This window comes from Lacerta agilis, chromosome 13 (assembly GCF_009819535.1).
Source record: "Lacerta agilis isolate rLacAgi1 chromosome 13, rLacAgi1.pri, whole genome shotgun sequence".
In the NCBI taxonomy this organism is placed as follows: Eukaryota; Metazoa; Chordata; class Lepidosauria; order Squamata; family Lacertidae; genus Lacerta; species Lacerta agilis.
In genome coordinates, this window is record NC_046324.1 from 43713994 (window position 1) to 43733107 (window position 19114).

General features: G+C 44.6%; 1 protein-coding gene across 1 annotated transcript in view; it reads right to left on the reverse strand.

Moving 5' to 3' along the window:
- LOC117056344 (multidrug resistance-associated protein 1-like) overlaps positions 1-15984 on the reverse strand; it is an 85963-nt gene extending 69979 nt beyond the window's left edge. Inside the window, 1 exon segment of the mRNA XM_033166569.1 lies at positions 15868-15984. Coding sequence (XP_033022460.1) covers positions 15868-15918 — 51 coding nt within the window. The 5' untranslated portion in view covers positions 15919-15984.
- Between the last annotated feature and the right edge of the window lie 3130 nt (positions 15985-19114).

Here is a 19114-nt window from a genome sequence, read left to right on the forward strand (position 1 = left end):
GGGGTAGGCAACCTAAGGCCCAGGGGCCGGATGTGGCCCAATCGTCTTCTAAATCCGGCCTGCGGGCGGTCTGGGAATCAGCGTGTTTTTACAGGAGTAGAATGTGTCCTTTTATTTAAAACGCATCTCTGGGTTATTTGTGGGGCCTGCCTGGTATATTTTTACACGAGTAGAATGTGTGCTTTTATTTAAAACGCATCTCTGGGTTATTTGGGGGGGGGCATAGGAATTCGTTCAATTTTCCCCATGAAATATAGTGCGGCCCACAACATGGTCAGCCCATGGCTGAAAAAGGTTGCTGATCCCTGGTGTAGACAGTTGGTTCTGTTGTGTACCAATTTCACCCTCTTGCCATCAAGCTCTCTCTCTCTCTCTCTCTCTCTCTCTCTCTCTCTCTCTCTCTCTCTCTCCCCCCCCCCTTGCCCTATTGGGAAAAGGAAATCCTGGTCTGAACAAAAATTCCAGCGATCAAGTAAGAGAATAAAACTGGTTTGCCCCACCAAGTTCAACTGATTCACTGAACAGGTGGGTAGCCGTGTTGGTCTGCCATAGTCGAAACAAAATAGAAAATTCTTTCCAGTAGCACCTTAGAGACCAACTGAGTTTTTTCTTGGTATGAGCTTTCGTGTGCATGCACACTTCTTCAGATACACGAAAGCTCATACGAAGAACAAACTCAGTTGGTCTCTAAGGTGCTACTGGAAAGAATTTTCTATTTTGTTTTGATTCACTGAAGTCAACAGGCCTAAGTTAGCCATGTTCAACAGGTCCACTGAGTAGGACCAAGATAGGATACAACCCATTAAAAATAATAAGTTTATACCCCACCATGTCACCCAGCAACCTGCTTAGAATTCATCCACGGCAGGATTAAGCCCAGAATGTGAGCTCCCTTCTCACAGAATAAGCACGCCCCAGCTTACGTGATTGCAGCAATTATATAAAAGGGGAGGGGGAAACGGAAGACTTTGTTGAATGAGGAGGCGGGGGAAGGTTTTTAAAGACAGGAATGCTCAGAGCTTTAAAAAAAAAAATGCAGGCCAAATGCAAGGGACTATATTTGCACAACGGGGCAATGGAAAGATAAGAGATGGGGAAGCCGTTTTTGCATGACCTGAATCTGCACTCCTTTGTTGACAGCTCTGCAGATGTTAACAGGAGCCTCTGGAAAGTAGAGGAGGGGTGAAGGCATGACATGACAGCTCACTTTTTTTTTTTTGGTGGTGGGTGACCCTGGGTGAACCTGGCCTCGCGTAACCTTCCCAGGGGCTGAATATAGCCAGGCATCTTTCAACCCCAGCCTATGCCTGACGTTTGAGCACCTGCCTTTTCAATCTGGGAAGCTTATTGAGCATGCAAAAGGATGCACACACACACACCCCAGATCTTACTTTTAAAAATAACGTAAGGAAGACGAAGCAGGCACCCTTCCTGCCTTTTCCTGTGCCCTGCAGAAATACTGAAGCTTTTGCACCGCTAGCATTATCAGTACTTCGGCCTTTTAGGGCAGTTGCACGCACCGTCAATCCCGCCATAATCCGGTAACTCACACCACATTTAAAGGATGATCTTAGGGTCAACACCTGCTTCTTCATCCCTTGGAAAGACATCAAAAAACAGCTGCAGTCTGGTCGCAACAGACTCATTACGGCAGAAGCTTTCAAGGGCTAGTACAAGGATGGGCCCTGCAAGGTGTTGCTGGACCACAGCTCCCAACATCACTGGCCATTGGCTAAGCTGGCTGGGGCTGATGGGAGTTGAAGTTCAGCAACATCTAGAGGGAATATTGGCTACCCATGGTCCATGACTATTGGCCATGTTGGCTGGGTTGATGAGAGTTGGAGTAGAGTAGAGCCTCAGTCCATGAACATTTTGTGTATGGGGTGTTAGGGGGGTAGTATCTCTGGGGGGGGGGACATGTTGTGCTCCTTTTGGGGTAGTTTGTCCATCTTTGGTCCCCACCCTGCACTCAGCTCTCATCTGTGGCTCCTAGGAGCTGTCAGCATGCGACAGCAGCCACGTCCATGGGCGAAACAGGGGACAAACGCCGGCACCCTGTCTAATTTTTGTGCATCACATCTTCAATATTCCATCTGATTGGACTTGCTTTCATCTATTAACATCTGTGCATATCATCTGACTGGACCTATTTTCATCAATATCTACAGGAGCCTGGCTAAAAACATTTATAGACTGAAATTGTCCTGTTGTACTAACTTGAATGAGTTTCCTGTTTGTGGCTTCTTTGTTTGACTTCTTGTATTGCTCACTTTTTGATTGGACTACCAATATAGAATTCAATACGTGGAGTGATTTGGTAGATTTGTGTGCGCCGTTTTTGTGCTGCTTTGTTGTATACTGATTTACGTTCTGGGAAACGGCTTTGACTGGCCGGCAAAACCAGGGGAGGGGTCCCAATGGGCCTCAAGGCCAACGGTCAAGAAGGCAGTTTCTGCACATGATCTAGCGGGAAAGTGAGGGGCACATGGAGCTCATCAACCTGGGAAGCCCATTTCTCTGCTCTGCTGCTTCAGACTGAGGTTCATGGCAGCGGAAATCACACGGCAATGTTGCTTCATCCAAAATCTGGGCGGGAGGGAAATATATATATATATACAGTATATTAAAAGGAAAGAAAAATCCCAGAGAGAGGAAATAAGATGGAGGACAGTTCTAGATTAGCTTTCTCAACAAGCTGATTATCTACGTAAAGGGAATTTTCTTCAAATGGAAACATCCAGCCACACATACTCCCACTTGCAGCCTGAAGCAACAACTTCCCAGAAACAGACTTGCCACCTTACCTGCTGCTTGTGCAAGCGTGGCCTTAATTAGCGGTGCTTTGCTAGGCACTAATGTTTTTTATTTGGCAAAGGATACAAAGCAGATTATGCAAGTGGGATGAGCTTGGTATATTTCTCTCCACCTCTGACTCTGCGAACTATTAAAATACCACGACCTGGGATGGACCCTGGGAGCTAAACAAACACCAGCTCTTAAAGCAGGTCCCTTCTGACCCCCTTTATATTTGGGGGGCGGACAGAAGCAACAAGTAACAGGTGGGTGACTTGTGGAAAGGTTCCCCAAGGAGGAATCCTCAGCCGAACCAAGTCATCTTAAAGGTCATCTGAGGGCACATCCAAAAAACCTTGACCACCTTGAGAAAACCATACACACCTTCCCACCAACTTCCTCCACAGGTATTTCCTATGACTTAACTGTGCAACGAGATGCAACGCATCGAAAATGAAATTACTGCAATATGCTGCTGTTACTTCATGGCAGGGTGTGCCATCCCTATGCCAAACAGTACCGCCCCCTCCCTGCAAAAATCCTGAAATGAACATCTGCTGCATGCATTTTACTTCAAACAGCACCTCAAAACAACCTTTGCCACTGTTATTTTGCTTTTACACTGGTTAACTGCACACAGAGGTTTGCTGTGTTCCTAGCACCAAACTGAAAGATCCCGGCAATCCGCAGTTTTAACTAAAGGAAAGAGTAAAGAGCAATCAAGTTGCTACAAAGAGGCTCGAAAAGATGAGCAAGGTCGGGTGAAAACTCCAAGCCAAAAGGAGGGCAAAGCAAAGCAGCCTGTTCTGAGTTCAAAACACTTAACAGTCAATTAATATTACTGTTCACCCGCCCACAGAAGTGTGCACCACTGGAGACCGCAACAGGTATTTCTAGAATTTTAATCCTTTGAAGACAAATATAACCTGAATTAGTAAGCTACCTTTTTTTTTTTTTGCCTATCAGACACCAGGCACAGAAAAGTCACTATCAGAAAGCATGCATGTTATGTACTTTGCAGCGACCATCGACTACGTAGGCAAACATTATTATCTGATCTGATCTGGCCAGATCCGTTTCTGCAAGGTTATTAGGACATATTAACAGAGCAACTCACTTATCTCAGAATAAGAGCAATCACACTGATATCCGCATCGTGCCTCATTAAGCCCTGCAGTTATATTATAAAACAGATTTGAAACCAGCCTGCCCAATTCAGAAGCACAAGGGAATTTGCTTACTGGAGAAAACAAGTAAAAGAAATTGTGAAAAACAGTCTGAAGGTACATGATGCAGCCACTATGCTAAAGCTAAGCTACTCTGGGTTTGGCTCAGTTATGCAGCAGCTAAAAAAGCCAATGCAATTCTGGGCTGCATCAATAGGAGTATAGCGTCTAGATCAAGAGAAGTAATAGTACCACTGTATTCTGCTCTGGTCAGACCTCACCTGGAATACTGTGCCCAGTTCTGGGCACCACAGTTCAAGAAGGATACTGACAAGCTAGAACGTGTCCAGAGCAGGGCAACCAAAATGGTCAAAGGCCTGGAAACGATGCCTTGTGAGGAACGGCTTAGGGAGCTGGGTATGTTTAGCCTGGAGAAGAGAAGGTTAAGGGGTGATATGATAGCCGTGTTCAAATATATAAAAGGATGTCATATAGAGGAGGGAGAAAGGTTGTTTTCTGCTGCTCCAGAGAAGCGGACACGGGGCAATGGATTCAAACTACAAGAAAGAAGATTCCACCTAAACATTAGGAAGAACTTCCTGACAGTGAGAGCTGTTCGGCAGTGGAATTTGCTGCCAAGGAGTGTGGTGGAGTCTCCTTCTTTGGAGGTCTTTAAGCGGAGGCTTGACAGCCATCTGCTTTGGTGGTGTTTCCTGCTTGGCAGGGGGTTGGACTGGATGGCCCTTGTGGTCTCTTCCAACTCTATGATTCTATGATTCTATCTCAACAGACCCCTTGGGGCCCCTTGTAAATGCTGCACTGAGTTCCACAGGTGGAAATAATACTGGCACCAAAATAAAACCAACAGGCACAAGAGCAGCTATTCAGAGGAAATCCATAAATGTGTCAGTAATAACGATACTGACACATGGGCTGTACGGGTAAGTACAAAACAGTGAACACAGTTCCTCTCTTCTGAGCAGAAAGGAAATTCTGCCAAGTGTCCTGATTGATGGCACCTCTTGGGAAATAAAAAATGGGAAATACCTAGAGAAAGGGTCATGCTGTATTGGGAGTTGTGAACCCAAGAGCGAGCTAGTTGTAAAAGCCAAGCAACTGATGGAACAACAGCTTGTTTTAAGGGCGAGATTTACTGGGTGTATGAAAGGCATGGGGGCGGGAGGGGAAAACCCCACAAAACAAAAACTGTTAAGTTGCAAGGGGAATGCGGACAATAAACTTTCCTCAAATGTAACTTACAGCGGAGTTGCCTCTACCGTGTGTAGTGCCACGTATTAAAAGCACTGGCCTTTTCAAACAATGAATTTCCCCCCACCCCTCTCGTTTCCCCTCCTGCAAACGGCATTCAGGTGGAGAGCACCGGATCAGCAGCACAGAAACACACGAGAAATGTCCAGATCAGCTTTGACAGCGGTGCTATTGATTAGCCAGAGTCAGAAGGCTACAGGGCCCACCAGCGAGCAAGGAAGGCACCCTCTCAGCATTTAAAAACCCAGAGAAGCAGCAGTCCTCAAACAGATTGCTCCAGCGTCGGTCACACAAATGCAGAGTAAACAGATTTTCTTTCCCGTTTTATTTCAGCGGGTTACTGGAACAAACTGCAGCCCTTTAGACAGCGGTCTCTTTTCAGGGATGTCAAGCAAGACAGGAGGGCCACGTTTTCCTTCCTGAACAGCTGTGCAAAAGGTAGAATTTTGCTACGCGCAGTTTCACGTGGCAGGAAGAGATGTTTCCTGCATGACTTTAAAAAAATTTTTTTTTAAAAAAGTACTGTGCAGTAACAGTTCCAAACTTCATTTCTCCTTGCACAGCATTCATCATAATCATGGGTCATGAATATCTGCAGAAAAAAGCACTGACTAAGCCATGGAAACAAACAAAAAGATGAGTTGTGTAGAAAGTCTGATGCTGCACAGAAGGAAGATCAGAGTCATGGGAAGATCAGAAAAAACTCTCTTCTATCTTTAAACTAACTGAAGTTTACTACTATATCCAAACCCAGACAAATGCGGCTATTCTTAAGTATGTTTTATTGAAACCAGCTAACAACAAACCATAGTTAAGATTAACCACAGTTTAGGGTTCAGAGAAAACACTAAACTGCTGCTTATTGAAAATGGAAGCAAAAGCTTCCAATCTCCTTGTGGGGCAGAGGGAGAAAAGCACACAAAAGTTCAGCACCTTATCTGAACATAAGGTAAAATGCAGGAGAATGGCTGCACAGGTTGTAAGGAAAAGGTAAAGGGATCCCTGACCATTAGGTCCAGTTGTGTCCGACTCTGGGGTTGCGGCGCTCATCTCGTGTTACTGGCCGAGGGAGCTTAGAGGTCAAGCTGGTGTACAGCTTCCGGGACATGTGGCCAGCATGACTAAGCCGCTCCTGGTGAACCAGAGCAGCGCACGGAAAACGCCGCTTACCTTCCTGCTGGAGCGGTCCCTATTTATCTACTTGCACTTAGACATGCTTTCGAACTGCTAGGTGGGCAGGAGCTGAGACCAAGCAACGGGAGCTCACCCTGTCACGTGGATTCAAACTGCTGACCTTCTGATCAGCAAGCCCTATAGGCTCTGTGGTTTAACCCACAGCGTGGTTTAACACCCTGCGTCCCATGCACAGGTTGTAAAGAGGGTGCTAAATCAATAAAAAGAGCACATATACAACACATATACATTATTATGCCTGCGGCAGCAGTTCCCTTCTGCAGGCTCCTAGGGCTAGAGGGTGGGGCAAGGCAGGTGGAAAAAGCCATTGCTTGAATCACAGAATTGTTGAATTGGAAGGGACCCTGAGGAGCATCTAGTCCAACCGCGTACAATGCTGGAATACGCAGCTGTCCCATGTGGGGAATCAAACCTGCAACCCCGGTGTATCAGCACCACGCTATAACAAACTGGGCTATCCCGGCTATGTGGCCAGCTTAACGTCTCTCTCCCCTTACCATCTGTTTAATATTTTAAAAATTCATATATTTAAATATACTGTGTATACTGCGAACACTTTTAATTTACGATGGGGAAATTAAATTCAGCGTGTGGCCTGAGAGTTCTGTGTTGAATAACTCTTGTGGCCCACTTGGTATGAAAAGTTGGAATGCCCTGTTCTAGAGAAATGGCACATTCGCTCCAATTATTCATCTTTCTCGCCATAAATAAATCCCAGTCATAACTACTGTTCAGCCTCCAATATACTTGCATAACTTATAATAATCCTACATGCCTGGCACATATCGCCTTATGTATATTAACTTTCAGTTTTATTAAAGAAGAGGTGTTTATTGGCCCTATTCCTAATCCCAGCAGTTCAGATATAATTTCCAAAACTGTGATGGCAACCCATGAGACGTGGGGAGATACTCTAGTAGGAAGGGAAGAGCACTAAGAGGCTTGAGTTTTGCTCTTTTGCAGCTCAAATTTGTTTCAATGGAGCCTGTTTAGGTGAATTATCCGTTTGCACTGGAAACTCAGGCTGTTACTATCAGCCATGCAGCTCCATTCCTAAAGAGGAACAGGACAAAGCCATTCTCTTTTCAACCATTACTAGAACGACTACAAGTTAGCTGGCAAAACAGCAGAATCAGAAAACAGTAATTGCTCTTTTAATTAAGGCCACCAAGGCAGGACTTAAATGGAACGGGGTAAAGGTTTCGGCTTTCTTGTCAAACTCTGGAAAAAAGCCAAAAGCAGAAACGAGATGGAGAGTCCATGATGTTCAGTCAGTTACTACAGGATAAGGAAAGGGACATCCATACACATTGAAAATTAGACACACTGGACTTTGCATACGGCACCAATGGAAACATTTGCTAAAAACTGTGGAAAGGAAACTTAACAGGGAGTTAGCATGACCTTCAACAAACAATAAACTCCCTTTCTTTCTGCCCACAGCCAACTCAGTGTTGAAAGGCTTCTTCCAATGACTGCATTCTTGAAACTTTGAAGCCTCCATGTGTTTTGCGAATCAATGTTAGAGACATGCTCTTACACCTGAAACAATTGACTTGTGTGGAAGACTAAGATAGGCCCACCTTCCCTGTCTCTGCAAGAGTCACCCGCCTGAAGGATGCCTTCTAACCAGATGGAGGCAATCTGAAATCAGCAATTGCTACAGAGAGGCAACAGGTAGCCTCCACGGAGAACAGATCATTTCGCTGTGTGCATCAGCAGTGACTGAATTATCCAAACACATGGGATGTAGGCTGGAGGCAGAATTACCAGTCGTAAATGGAGGCACACAGAAAGGAAAACCAGAGCAGTGAGTCACACAGAGGCACACCAGGCAGCCCCCTCTGTCTATGAATGATTTGGGCTCTTGGCACACTAATAGTTACCCTGATCAGTGCTTTCTTCTTGGGGGACGCAGGGGTACACATACCCCTAAACATTTTGTGAATCTAAGTTTGGCCTCATTGAGGGGCAGTATTTCAATATGAGTAGGAAAATGAGAGTACCCCTAAACATTATTTTTTAGAAGAAGAAAAAACACTGAGGATGATAAAACTTGTGCCACACCATGCCCATCTAACTGGCTTAAGTAGGCCTATATTTTCTAGTCTACAGAGTACATAATACTGCAGCTCTACAGTTGAACTAGGAACCCACAAATCCCCACCAAAATCACAGCAGGTACAAGAATGCAAACAGCAAATTACTACAGTGGCCCCTTTCGCAACCTGAAAGGTCCGCAACCTGAAGCGGCGCATCTGCACATGTGCACGGCGTGATTCGGCGCTTCTGCGCATGCCGTCATTTTGCGGGTCTGCGCATGCGCGAATTGCCGAACGCGGAAGTAACCCGTTCCAGTACTTCCGAGTTCGGCGCGTTCGTATCCCGTGATGAATGCAACCTGAAGCAATAGTAACCAGAGGTATGACTTTAGTGGGGAGCATTGTCAGAAATTCCCCAGGCGCCAGGCCAACTTAAACCTGACTTACTGGTGCCGCAATGGAATGTATAGGCACTGTTTCCCCCTCAATGAAATTTCTTATTCTTATTCATTTCATTTCTATTCCGCTTTATATTTTAAAGAAAAAAAATCCTGAAGCCGTTTGACTCCCGGAACTGTTCGAAAACCAAGGCACAGCTTCCAATTGGCTGCAATCGGAAGCCACGCCGGATGTTTGGCTTCCGAAAATCATTGAAAAACCGGAACACTCACTTCTGGTTTTCAATCGTCCGGGAGCCGAAAAGAACGAGTTCCAAGGCGTTCGGCAATCAAGGTACAACTGTAAAACAAATTCAAGCTTCAAGGAAAATATTTCAGATTCTTCTCTACGTGACATTTTGTTTCCCCCCATATCCATTTACCTACTTAATTTATAGAGCTGCCTCATAGTATTCTAGGAAGCCAGTGTGGTGCAGTGGTTAGAGCAGTGATGGCCAAACCTGGCCCTCCAGCTGTTTTGGGACTACAGTTCCCACCATCCCTGACCACTGGTCCTATTAGCTAGGCATGATGGGAGTTGTAGTCCCAAAACAGCTGGAGGGCCAAGTTTGGCCATCACTGGGTTACAGTGTCGGACCAGGACCTGAGAGATCAGGTTTCAAATCCCCACTGAGTCCTGAAGTTCACTGGGTGACCTTGGGCCAGCCGCAGCCTCTTAACCAGGCTTCCTCAAACTCGGCCCTCCAGATGTTTTGAGACTACAATTCCCATCATCCCTGACCACTGGTCCTGCTAGCTAGGGATCATGGGAGTTCTAGGCCAAAAACATCTGGCGGGCCGAGTTTGAGGAAGCCTGCTCTTAACCTACCTTGCAGGGCCGTTGGAGGGATTAACTGGGGGGGGGGGGGGGTGAACCATATACTCCTTGGAGAAAAAGGTGGGATACAGTATAAATAAGCTCTTCTGCTGACCAGCTTAAAAAGGCTCGAGGATGGAAATGTCAGTCGCCGACCTGGCACCCAGAGATCTCCATGTGGTCGCAACTGGACCCACTTCTGTCGCGAAACACACCTGGTGCCGGGCTAATTTCTAGCATCGCACGCACACACCCTTACCAATTTCGTTTAGCCGCACACATCTGGAATCTGATTTAAGGCACGCTTCCCTCCAGAGTAGTACCAACACTGCCATAGCAAGCAAGGCAGAACACACAAGAAATGCCTTCTAGGAAAATCTGAGTCTCCATAGGGAACCTCCCTTTCAGCAAGTCTCCACTGCTACTTTGGGCTTGTGCAATAACTATTTCACAGCCAGTGAGCCCAGCTATCAACGCGTTCCAACCTTCAGAAGTCCTTCATTAGTCCCAAACCTTTGGCAAAAATAGCAAGCTACAACTTATCCTGGCTTTACAAGGGGAGGTAAGTGAGACTTCAAAGCTGCAGGTTCTTTACCCAGTCAAGGAGAACAAGAACCTACGTATTTGTTGGCTTAGCGGTTGTAAGCACCTCAGGGCAGGTACGCACCCCCATGAACACATACACACACACACACACACACACACACACACACACTGGGGGCACTGAGATCCAAGTAAGTCAGGCCTCTCCCCCTCCTTGTTGCACATGACGCTCTGAATGCTCAATCAGCCAACATAATGTGGCGACAGATCACTTATATATGGCATCTTCTGTGCAATTTTCAGATGTAGGTAGATAGCAAGTGGTAAGTCATAATATTTGGATGAGGGAGAGGAACCCCATTGTACACACCCTTGCACAAATCTGACGACAGACAAACTTGTTACCTATGCAAGTAACTCACAGTGTTGGGCATATTCTCAAATTCCCTTATGACCAGGGTGGATTTGATTTAAATCACAATTTAAATCACTAGTCAGTAAGACTTGATTTAAATATATATATATATATTTTACAGAAAGACATTCCTGCTGGTATAATCTTAATATTTACATTACAACCAGATGAAGGTTTCATTTTTTAGAATAATAAAAAAATTCAGAGCAGTTTTTACAGTTGTATCAAAAATTACCGATTTGGTTATACTATTAGAAATACATAGACAGATATTTATGAAATTATCTGTGAGGTTTAATACGTTAACTGTTTATATTTGGACAACTTTTCTGCTGTACTTTATTGGAAGGAGAAAAACAATTTATTTAACTAAAACAATAACATTATAGCATATGTATCCATGTTTGTTAACTGATGTGGTTAAACTTTAAAAAAACAACAACACCCAACTTAGACTGAGTTTCAGCACACATGAGAAACTTAAAACAAATTCTTATTTCCTGATAAATAGCCTTTGGACTATAATGTAACTTAAATAGAACACTATCTTTGGAAAGATTTTTTTCCTCCAAAAACATTTTATTTTAAAAATCCGATTTAAATAAAAAAATTGATTTAAATAAAAAATCCATTTTTTATTTTAAAAAAATCTTTGATTTTTATCTACCCTGCTTATGACCCACAAAGGCATTATTAAAATTTCAGCATGGAGGAAGTTTTTACATAGGGTAAAAAAAAAAAGTGGCTGACAGAGATGCCCATTTTAATCACTCTCTCAAATTTCCTACCAATATCTTACTAACAGCGGAATACTTTTTTTGTTCTTGCTTAAGCATAAAAATGGTAGCCACCAATGGTAAGCTATAAAATGTTGTATTTAACTCCTTTATATCACAACTTTCCCATCAAAAAATATTCCATCCAAGTAATTTAAATCTGATGCAGAATATCAAACACCCACCCAAAGTCTGACGCAAGAACAGCAAAGGAGAAAAAACAGACATTGAGCCAACCTCTGGAGGTGTGAAAAAGTAGGAATCCTTGCCAACAGATGCTTTAAATGGATCCATAAAAACATCAGGCAATCAATTTACTGCCATGCCCCAGGGGAGTTTCATAAACAGGGTGTTGCCACACAGGACAAGGCTCCACTCTGGTAACCTAACCCAGCCTTCCCCAATGATTTGAAAACTTTTAAATCTAAAACAGGGGTAGGCAACCTAAGGCCCGGGGGCCGGATGCAGCCCAATCGCCTTCTCAATCCGGCCCACGGACGGTCCGGGAATCATCGTGTTTTTACATGAGTAGATTGTGTCCTTTTATTTAAAATGCATCTCTGGGTTATTTGTGGGGCATAGGAATTCGTTCATTCTTTTTTTCCAAAATATAGTCCGGCCCACCGCATGGTCTGAGGGACGGTAGACCGGCCCACGGCTGGAAAAGGTTGCTGACCCCTGGTCTAAAACATCTGGAAGGAACCAGGTTGACGAAAGCTAACTTGATCTCTTTCAAAGAATGGATTTGTGCACTCGGGGAAAGGCATCAGAAGCTGATCTAAAGGAGCAGGCAGTTTCCCACACCCAGCGTTATTTCTGATCAAATGGGTGCATGCAAATTAGCGCCAGACTTCCTGGTGGTGTGAGGCTGTTGCTGCTTTTTTACATGGTGCAATTAGCGTATGGGAGTTACAGAGCCACACAGATAAGGTGCGAGAGGTGCCTCTGCTCCAATTCCAAAGTTAGACCAGTCTCATCCAACATGGCGCCCGCCAATGGTTTTGGCCGACAACTCCCATGCGCCCCAGACAACTTGGCCAATGGGAAGGGATAATGAGAGCTGTATGCCGGCTCCCTCGGCCACTAACGCGAGATGAGCGCCGCAACCCCAGAGTCGGACACGACTGGACCTAATGGTCAGGGGTCACTTTACCTTTACCTTAGTCCAACCCAAGAAGGTCAAACCTATCCATTCTGAAGGAAATCAACCCTGAGTGCTCACTGGAAGGACAGATCCTGAAGCTGAGGCTCCAATACTTTGGCCACCTCATGAGAAGAGAAGACTCCCTGGAAAAGACCCTGATGTTGGGAAAGATGGAGGGCACAAGGAGAAGGGGACGACAGAGGATGAGATGGTTGGACAGTGTCCTCGAAGCTACTAACATGAGTTTGGCCAAACTGCGAGAGGCAGTGAAGGATAGGCGTGCCTGGCGTGCTCTGGTCCATGGGGTCACGAAGAGTCGGACATGACTGAACGACTGAACAACAACAAAGTCCAACCACACCCGAAGGGCACCAGGTTGGGGAAGGCTAAACTAAAAGCTGCAGTCCTCTCATGCAGCTTATACTGGTGGCAGGGGACAATGGGAGTTGTAGGCCAAAATTATCCAGAGTTTGGGAACAGCTGGTTTAGACAGTGGAGGTGCCAAATTAAACACATGGATTTTCCAGTTTTGTTTTTTAAAAAGGATCAAATGGCATATTACGGGAATATTTATTTTCAGGTTTTCCCTGGCCCATAAGATAGGACTCTGTTTCATGTGTTTGAATCTTCTGAATTTCTGTTTTACTTCCTTTTCATACTGCTGCTTACTGGTTTTAAGTTGCTTTTTTGTTTTAATTGCAGAGTTTTATTATATTAGACTGTACATTGCTTAGAGATTTCTGAAAATTCTTTTTTTACTCATTTTTTAATGCAATTTATATACCGCTGCTTGCTTGTTTAAAAAAGATAATCCTCAAAGCAGCTTACAAAAATTATGCAGCATAAATTCTTTTAAGCAATTAAGGCCCTCTTTATTTAATAATAAAGCCACTTTATTAATGGACAATACACAAATGACAAGAACCAGGTAAAACCAACTACCTCCAGCTTTCAATGGTTATGAAATTCTAAAGAGAAAGTCATGAGGAGACATAATTTCTCCATGGAAACTTTCACCGCACTGGAGTCATGCCTCTTCACATACCTGAATCACTAAAGAGCATTACGGCTCATTATTGCAGTACAGAGCAGAAAAGTAAAAGTATTTGCCCCCAAGTGTCAGATACTCTCTAAAACACGTGCGCCAACAAATATATGTCAGAAATAAAGCAACTTCCACGAGCAATGCAAACCTACTTGTCTACTCAGAAGAAAGTCTGAGTTAACGCGTTCATTTCTTGTTAAGTGTACACAAGGCTTATTTCTTGTTAAGTGTACACAAGATTGCAGCCTAAGTAGCTTCTGCACACAGAAATTAAATCCAAACAAACAGATCCAGAAGTCAGCAAAAACACGTTTTTGTTTTTAGAAAAGCAACAGGAGTTAAGACAGCAGCTTTTACCACTTCCTTGCCCTGTACTCCAATATTAGAATCTCTTAGGTGTGGGCCTGTTATGTAAGCTGTTGGTGCGCACAGTCGTGTGTGTGCGTGTAACATATTAGATCGCATCGTAACAAACGCAGCCCTAACCACATTAAGGATAGAAGCCACTTCAGAAGAAGAACAAGAAAAAGAAATTGGAACGCAAAACAAGTTCAGGGCGTCTTCTGAAGTTTTGCAAGAGGGTAAAACATGCCATCTGAAATGCACAGCTTCCACGTGACGTGTTAAACATGACACCAGCACAAAAGCAAGCACTTCTACAAAAGATGAACGAGAGATTAGCCACAATAGCAACTGCCAGGCGGCCAGTCACAGGAAAGCAGATCCAACAGATATTTTAAAAAAAACAGACACGTTACAAAGGCTTCTCCCTTTTTCTGCTTTATGAAAACCGTTCCACGTTTAGAAGCAGGCCAGGGGGAACACCTGAGGATCCTGAATGCGTGCAGGCAAAAGCAGAGCAGGTGCAAACCTGATTTCTTTGCTCCAGGTTGCATTCAGTGGGCATTTGGCAACATCATGGAATTGCAGAGTTGGAAGGGGCCACGAGGGTCATGTAGTCCAACCCCCTGCAATGCAGGGATCTTCGAATGAGTTTAACGGAGTCTATTAATGGCAATGAAGGGAAGTGGGGGACTGCTGACTGTTCTAATGCAATTTTAAACATAATTTGTTAAGCCCACTTATTTGAAAGACTATGATCCCATGCACACTCACCTGGGAGTAAGCCCCACTGAGCTCCATGGGACTTGCTTCCAAGTAAACATGCTTAGCGTTCCACTGTGCAGACATACTGTACTCTGTAAATTACAGACTAGAGCAGACAGAAGAAAAACAATATAGGAGCCCGACATGCACAGACTGACTCAGAAGCATATGCAACTGTGCTTACTCCCAGGTTAAAGGGTGTGAAGGGTGGCTGCCTAGCAGCGCAAATCCTAAATATGCTTACTCATAAGCAGGCCCTGCTGTGTGCTCGGGGTAAGAACATCCCAAGTCCAGCATCCCATTTACCACAGGGATCAACCAGAAACCCCAACAGCCCACAAGCAGGACATAACTGCAACTGGCCTTCTGTAACCCAAGGGAGTAATATTCAGACGCATGGCGCCTCCGAGCCTTGAAGCAGCACCAGCCACCATTCTTGGCAGCTTTACCCCCCCCCCCGAATTTTTCCAATCCCCATTTGCCACAGCTTGTGGCAGCGAGTTCCATAGTTTAACTGTGCAGACGGGCAAAAGAAGTGGACCTCCCGATTCTCTATTGGCCTGTTCAATCTGCATACCGCCTCTCCTCTGTAGGTCTTGGGGGGCAGTTCACAGCTGCCAGGAGAAAGGCATCCCTTTCCCCAGACCATGCACAGAGTTCACGCACAAAAAAAAAAATCACCTCTCCCCAACTCTTTGCGTCGAAGGCTAAAAATGCCCCAAACATTGCAGCTTTTCCTCCTCGCTTCTGCTTGCCCTTAAACACCCCCACCAATAAAATAAAAATTCATCAGGAAAACACACACACACACACACCCCAAAACCCTGCACCTTTTCCAAGCTCTGTAATAAAACCAAATGAGAAAGAGGGAGGGAGAGATGCACCTCGAAAAGGGGGATGAAAGGGAAAGATATAGGGGGCGGGTGTCTTTGTCGTCGTCCCCACCCTCCCAGTTTCCCCACTGAATCCCGGTTGCTGAGGGTGGAGGCGGCGCGCACACAAAGGGGCTTTGCCTCGCCGCTGCCGGGCGAGGGGGGACCCCCCTCCCGCCCCACAAAGCCTGCCCCTGGGACCAGGGATGCTGCCCCATTTCTCTCTCACCCCACCCCACCCTCTCACCCAGAAGGGCTCGGAGCCGGCCGGGCCCCTGCAAAGCCGCTGGACGTCCATGGCGGGCGTCGGCGTCGGGGCTTGCCCAGCCTGGCCGGCGAAAGCTCTGCCTCGCTCGAGGGAAAGGAAGAGTCTGCCGGGGAGGAGGAGGAGGAGCCGCCGGCCGAGCCGGGCCAGCGCTGATTGGGCGGAGCGGCCGGGGGTGGCGAGGGAGAGGCTCCCCTCCGGCCCCGGGAGGAGCCGCCTCACAGCGACGGCCTAGGCGCGCCCTCCTCCTACTCCTCCCCGGCCCTCGCCCGCCTCTCTGCCCGCGAGAGAGACAGAGAGAGTCTGACAGACGGGGAGAGCCGGGGGAGGAGGAGGCCACGTAGTGGTCCGCGGGCGCCTTGCTCAGAGTAGGTAGGCCCCCTGGGCTGCCTGCAGGCCCCGTTGGTCTGCTCTTGGATAGGGGCCCGTCTGCACAGTGCGGGGAAAGCGCGACGATGCCGGTTTAAACAGTCATCGCTTCTGTATATATACTCTCTCTCTCTATATATTATTCTGTCTTTCGATATCATATCGGCGCTGTCTAATTGAATTATTTGCTTTACTGAATATATAAATGTGTGTGTGTGTGTGTGTGTGTGTATATGTGTGTGTGTGTATAATAATTCAATAATCATACTGCAATATCTGAAGAAGTGTGCATGCACACGAAAGCTCATACCAAGAACAAACTTAGTTGGTCTCTAAGGTGTTACTGGAAGGAATTTTTTATTTTATTTTATTTTATTTTGACTATGGCAGACCAACACGGCTACCCACCTGTAACTGCAATAATAGGCACTGTGTAATTGAATTATTTGCTTTACTGAATATATAAATGTGTGTGGATATGTGTGTGTGTATAATAATTCAATAATAATAATAATAATAATAATAGGCGATGTCTAATTGAATTATTTGCTTTGCGAAATATATAAATGTGTGAGTATAATAATTCAATAATAATAATAATAGGCACTGTGTAATTGAATTATTTGCTTTACTGAATATATAAATGTGTGTGGATATGTGTATGTGTATAATAATTCAATAGTAATAATAATAGGCGCTGTCTAATTGAATTATTTGCTTTACGAAATATATAAATGTGTGTGGATATGTGTGTGTATAATAATTCAATAATAATAATAATAATAATAATAGGCACTGTCTAATTGAATTATTTGCTTTACGAAATATATAAATGTGTGTGTATAATAATTCAATAATAATAATAGGCACTGTCTAATTGAATTATTTGCTTTACGAAATATATAAATGTGTGTGTATAATAATTCAATAATAATAATAGGCACTGTCTAATTGAATTATTTGCTTTACGAAATATATAAATGTGTGTGTATAATAATTCAATAATAATAATAGGCACTGTGTAATTGAATTATTGCTTTACTGAATATATAAATGTGTGTGGATAGGTGTGTGTATATAATAATTCAATAATAATAATAATAATAGGCGCTGTCTAATTGAATTATTTGCTTTACGAAATATATAAATGTGTGTGTATAATAATTCAATAATAATAATAATAATTCAATTAGACAGCACCTATATGATATCGAGCGACAGACTAATTTGGCCACGTTAATATGGAGTTTAAGGACATTTTGCCCATGGTATGGATTATCTCCCATCTAGTCATTTTGACATGGCCCCCTTGACTGGATTGGACAGACTGCCTTCGGCTGTGCTTGAAGGTTTCAAAAAATCCCGCCACGAAAATGCTTATGTCCGTGTGGAGATGGCAGTAATGAATCAGTAGCTCGTGTGCTTCTAGCATACACTCTTTATAAAGATTTGAGGTTCTTGCCCCTCTACTGCTATCCATACCACGTCACTCAACCATTGCTACTGTGTCCTTTCTTCCAGCAGATCAAGATAATCAGGTGACAGCAAAAAAACTGCTAACATTTGAGCAGGGGCAATTAGAATAAGATCTATTCTTTGATTATTGATGTAAACCTCGAGAATGTATTTTGTATAGTTATGTTTTTAACTCTACCTTCAGTACAGTGGTGACTCAGGTTGCGTACGGGATCCGTTTCAGAACTCCGGTCGGATCCCGAGGAATTCGCAACTGGAGGTGCCTGTTCTGCGCATGCGCGTGGCATGGTAGAGTGCTTTGCACATGCACACGGGGCGAATCCTGGAAAAATACTTCTGGGTTTGCCGCGTACGCATCCTGAAGGATACGCAACCAGAGGTGTGTGTATCCAGAGGTACCACTGTATATTTTATTTTATTGCTATGGCTAGTGGCTGATGCAAATAAAAATTCTTCAGATGATGTATATACAGTGGACGCTCAGGTTGCAAACGCGACCTGTGCAGGAGCCACGTTCGCAACCCACAGCATTTGCAACCTGCACTGCTGCATCTGCGCACAGGTGTGACGCAATTTGGCGCTTCTGCGCACGTGCAAAGCGTGATTTAGTGCTTCTGCGCATGTGCGAGTGCTGAAACCCGGAAGTAACCTATTCCATTACTTCTGGCTTCGGCACGGTGCACAAACCGAAATCGCGCAACCTGAAGCAGCCATAACCCAATGTATGACTATATACATATGCACATGATATATACATTTATCAGCTGCATATTTCAGTCTCTACAGCAACAGCATATATATTTTATATATTTGGATTTCCCCCCCCAAAAAAGCTCAACAACTTTGCAGAAATGTAACTTTTTGAAATATGGCAACCCTACACAAACATGCAGTATATGCACATGATATATATGTTTATCAGCCACATATATCAGTGTCTACAGCCTAGGCAGGCAATGCAACCTTCCAAAAGTTTGACTTCTCCCCCAGGGTCACACACTTCCATTGTCTCCTGAGACAGACGGATGTAAACCGTCTGCATATGCATACAGTCACAGTAAAGAGAAAGTACTCCCTCTTTGAATTTTGTGGTTTTACATATTGAGGACGTAATAACAACCATCTGTTGCTTAGCAGGTCTTAGAATTAGGTAAATACAACCTCAGACGAACAGCATCTGTAGTGGGGAACAACCCCAAATGCACAGCAGGGTGGGGGGAAGAAGAAATTGCGTCACTGCAACCAAAGCCTGTCTAAATAATAAGGTTAATACTGGCCAAACCACACCATCATTATGATCATCACTTCCCTATCTCCACCCCTTTTGCAATCTTCTAAGATTACAACTCAATAAACACAGTAATAGGAGGTTGGTAAACTGTAC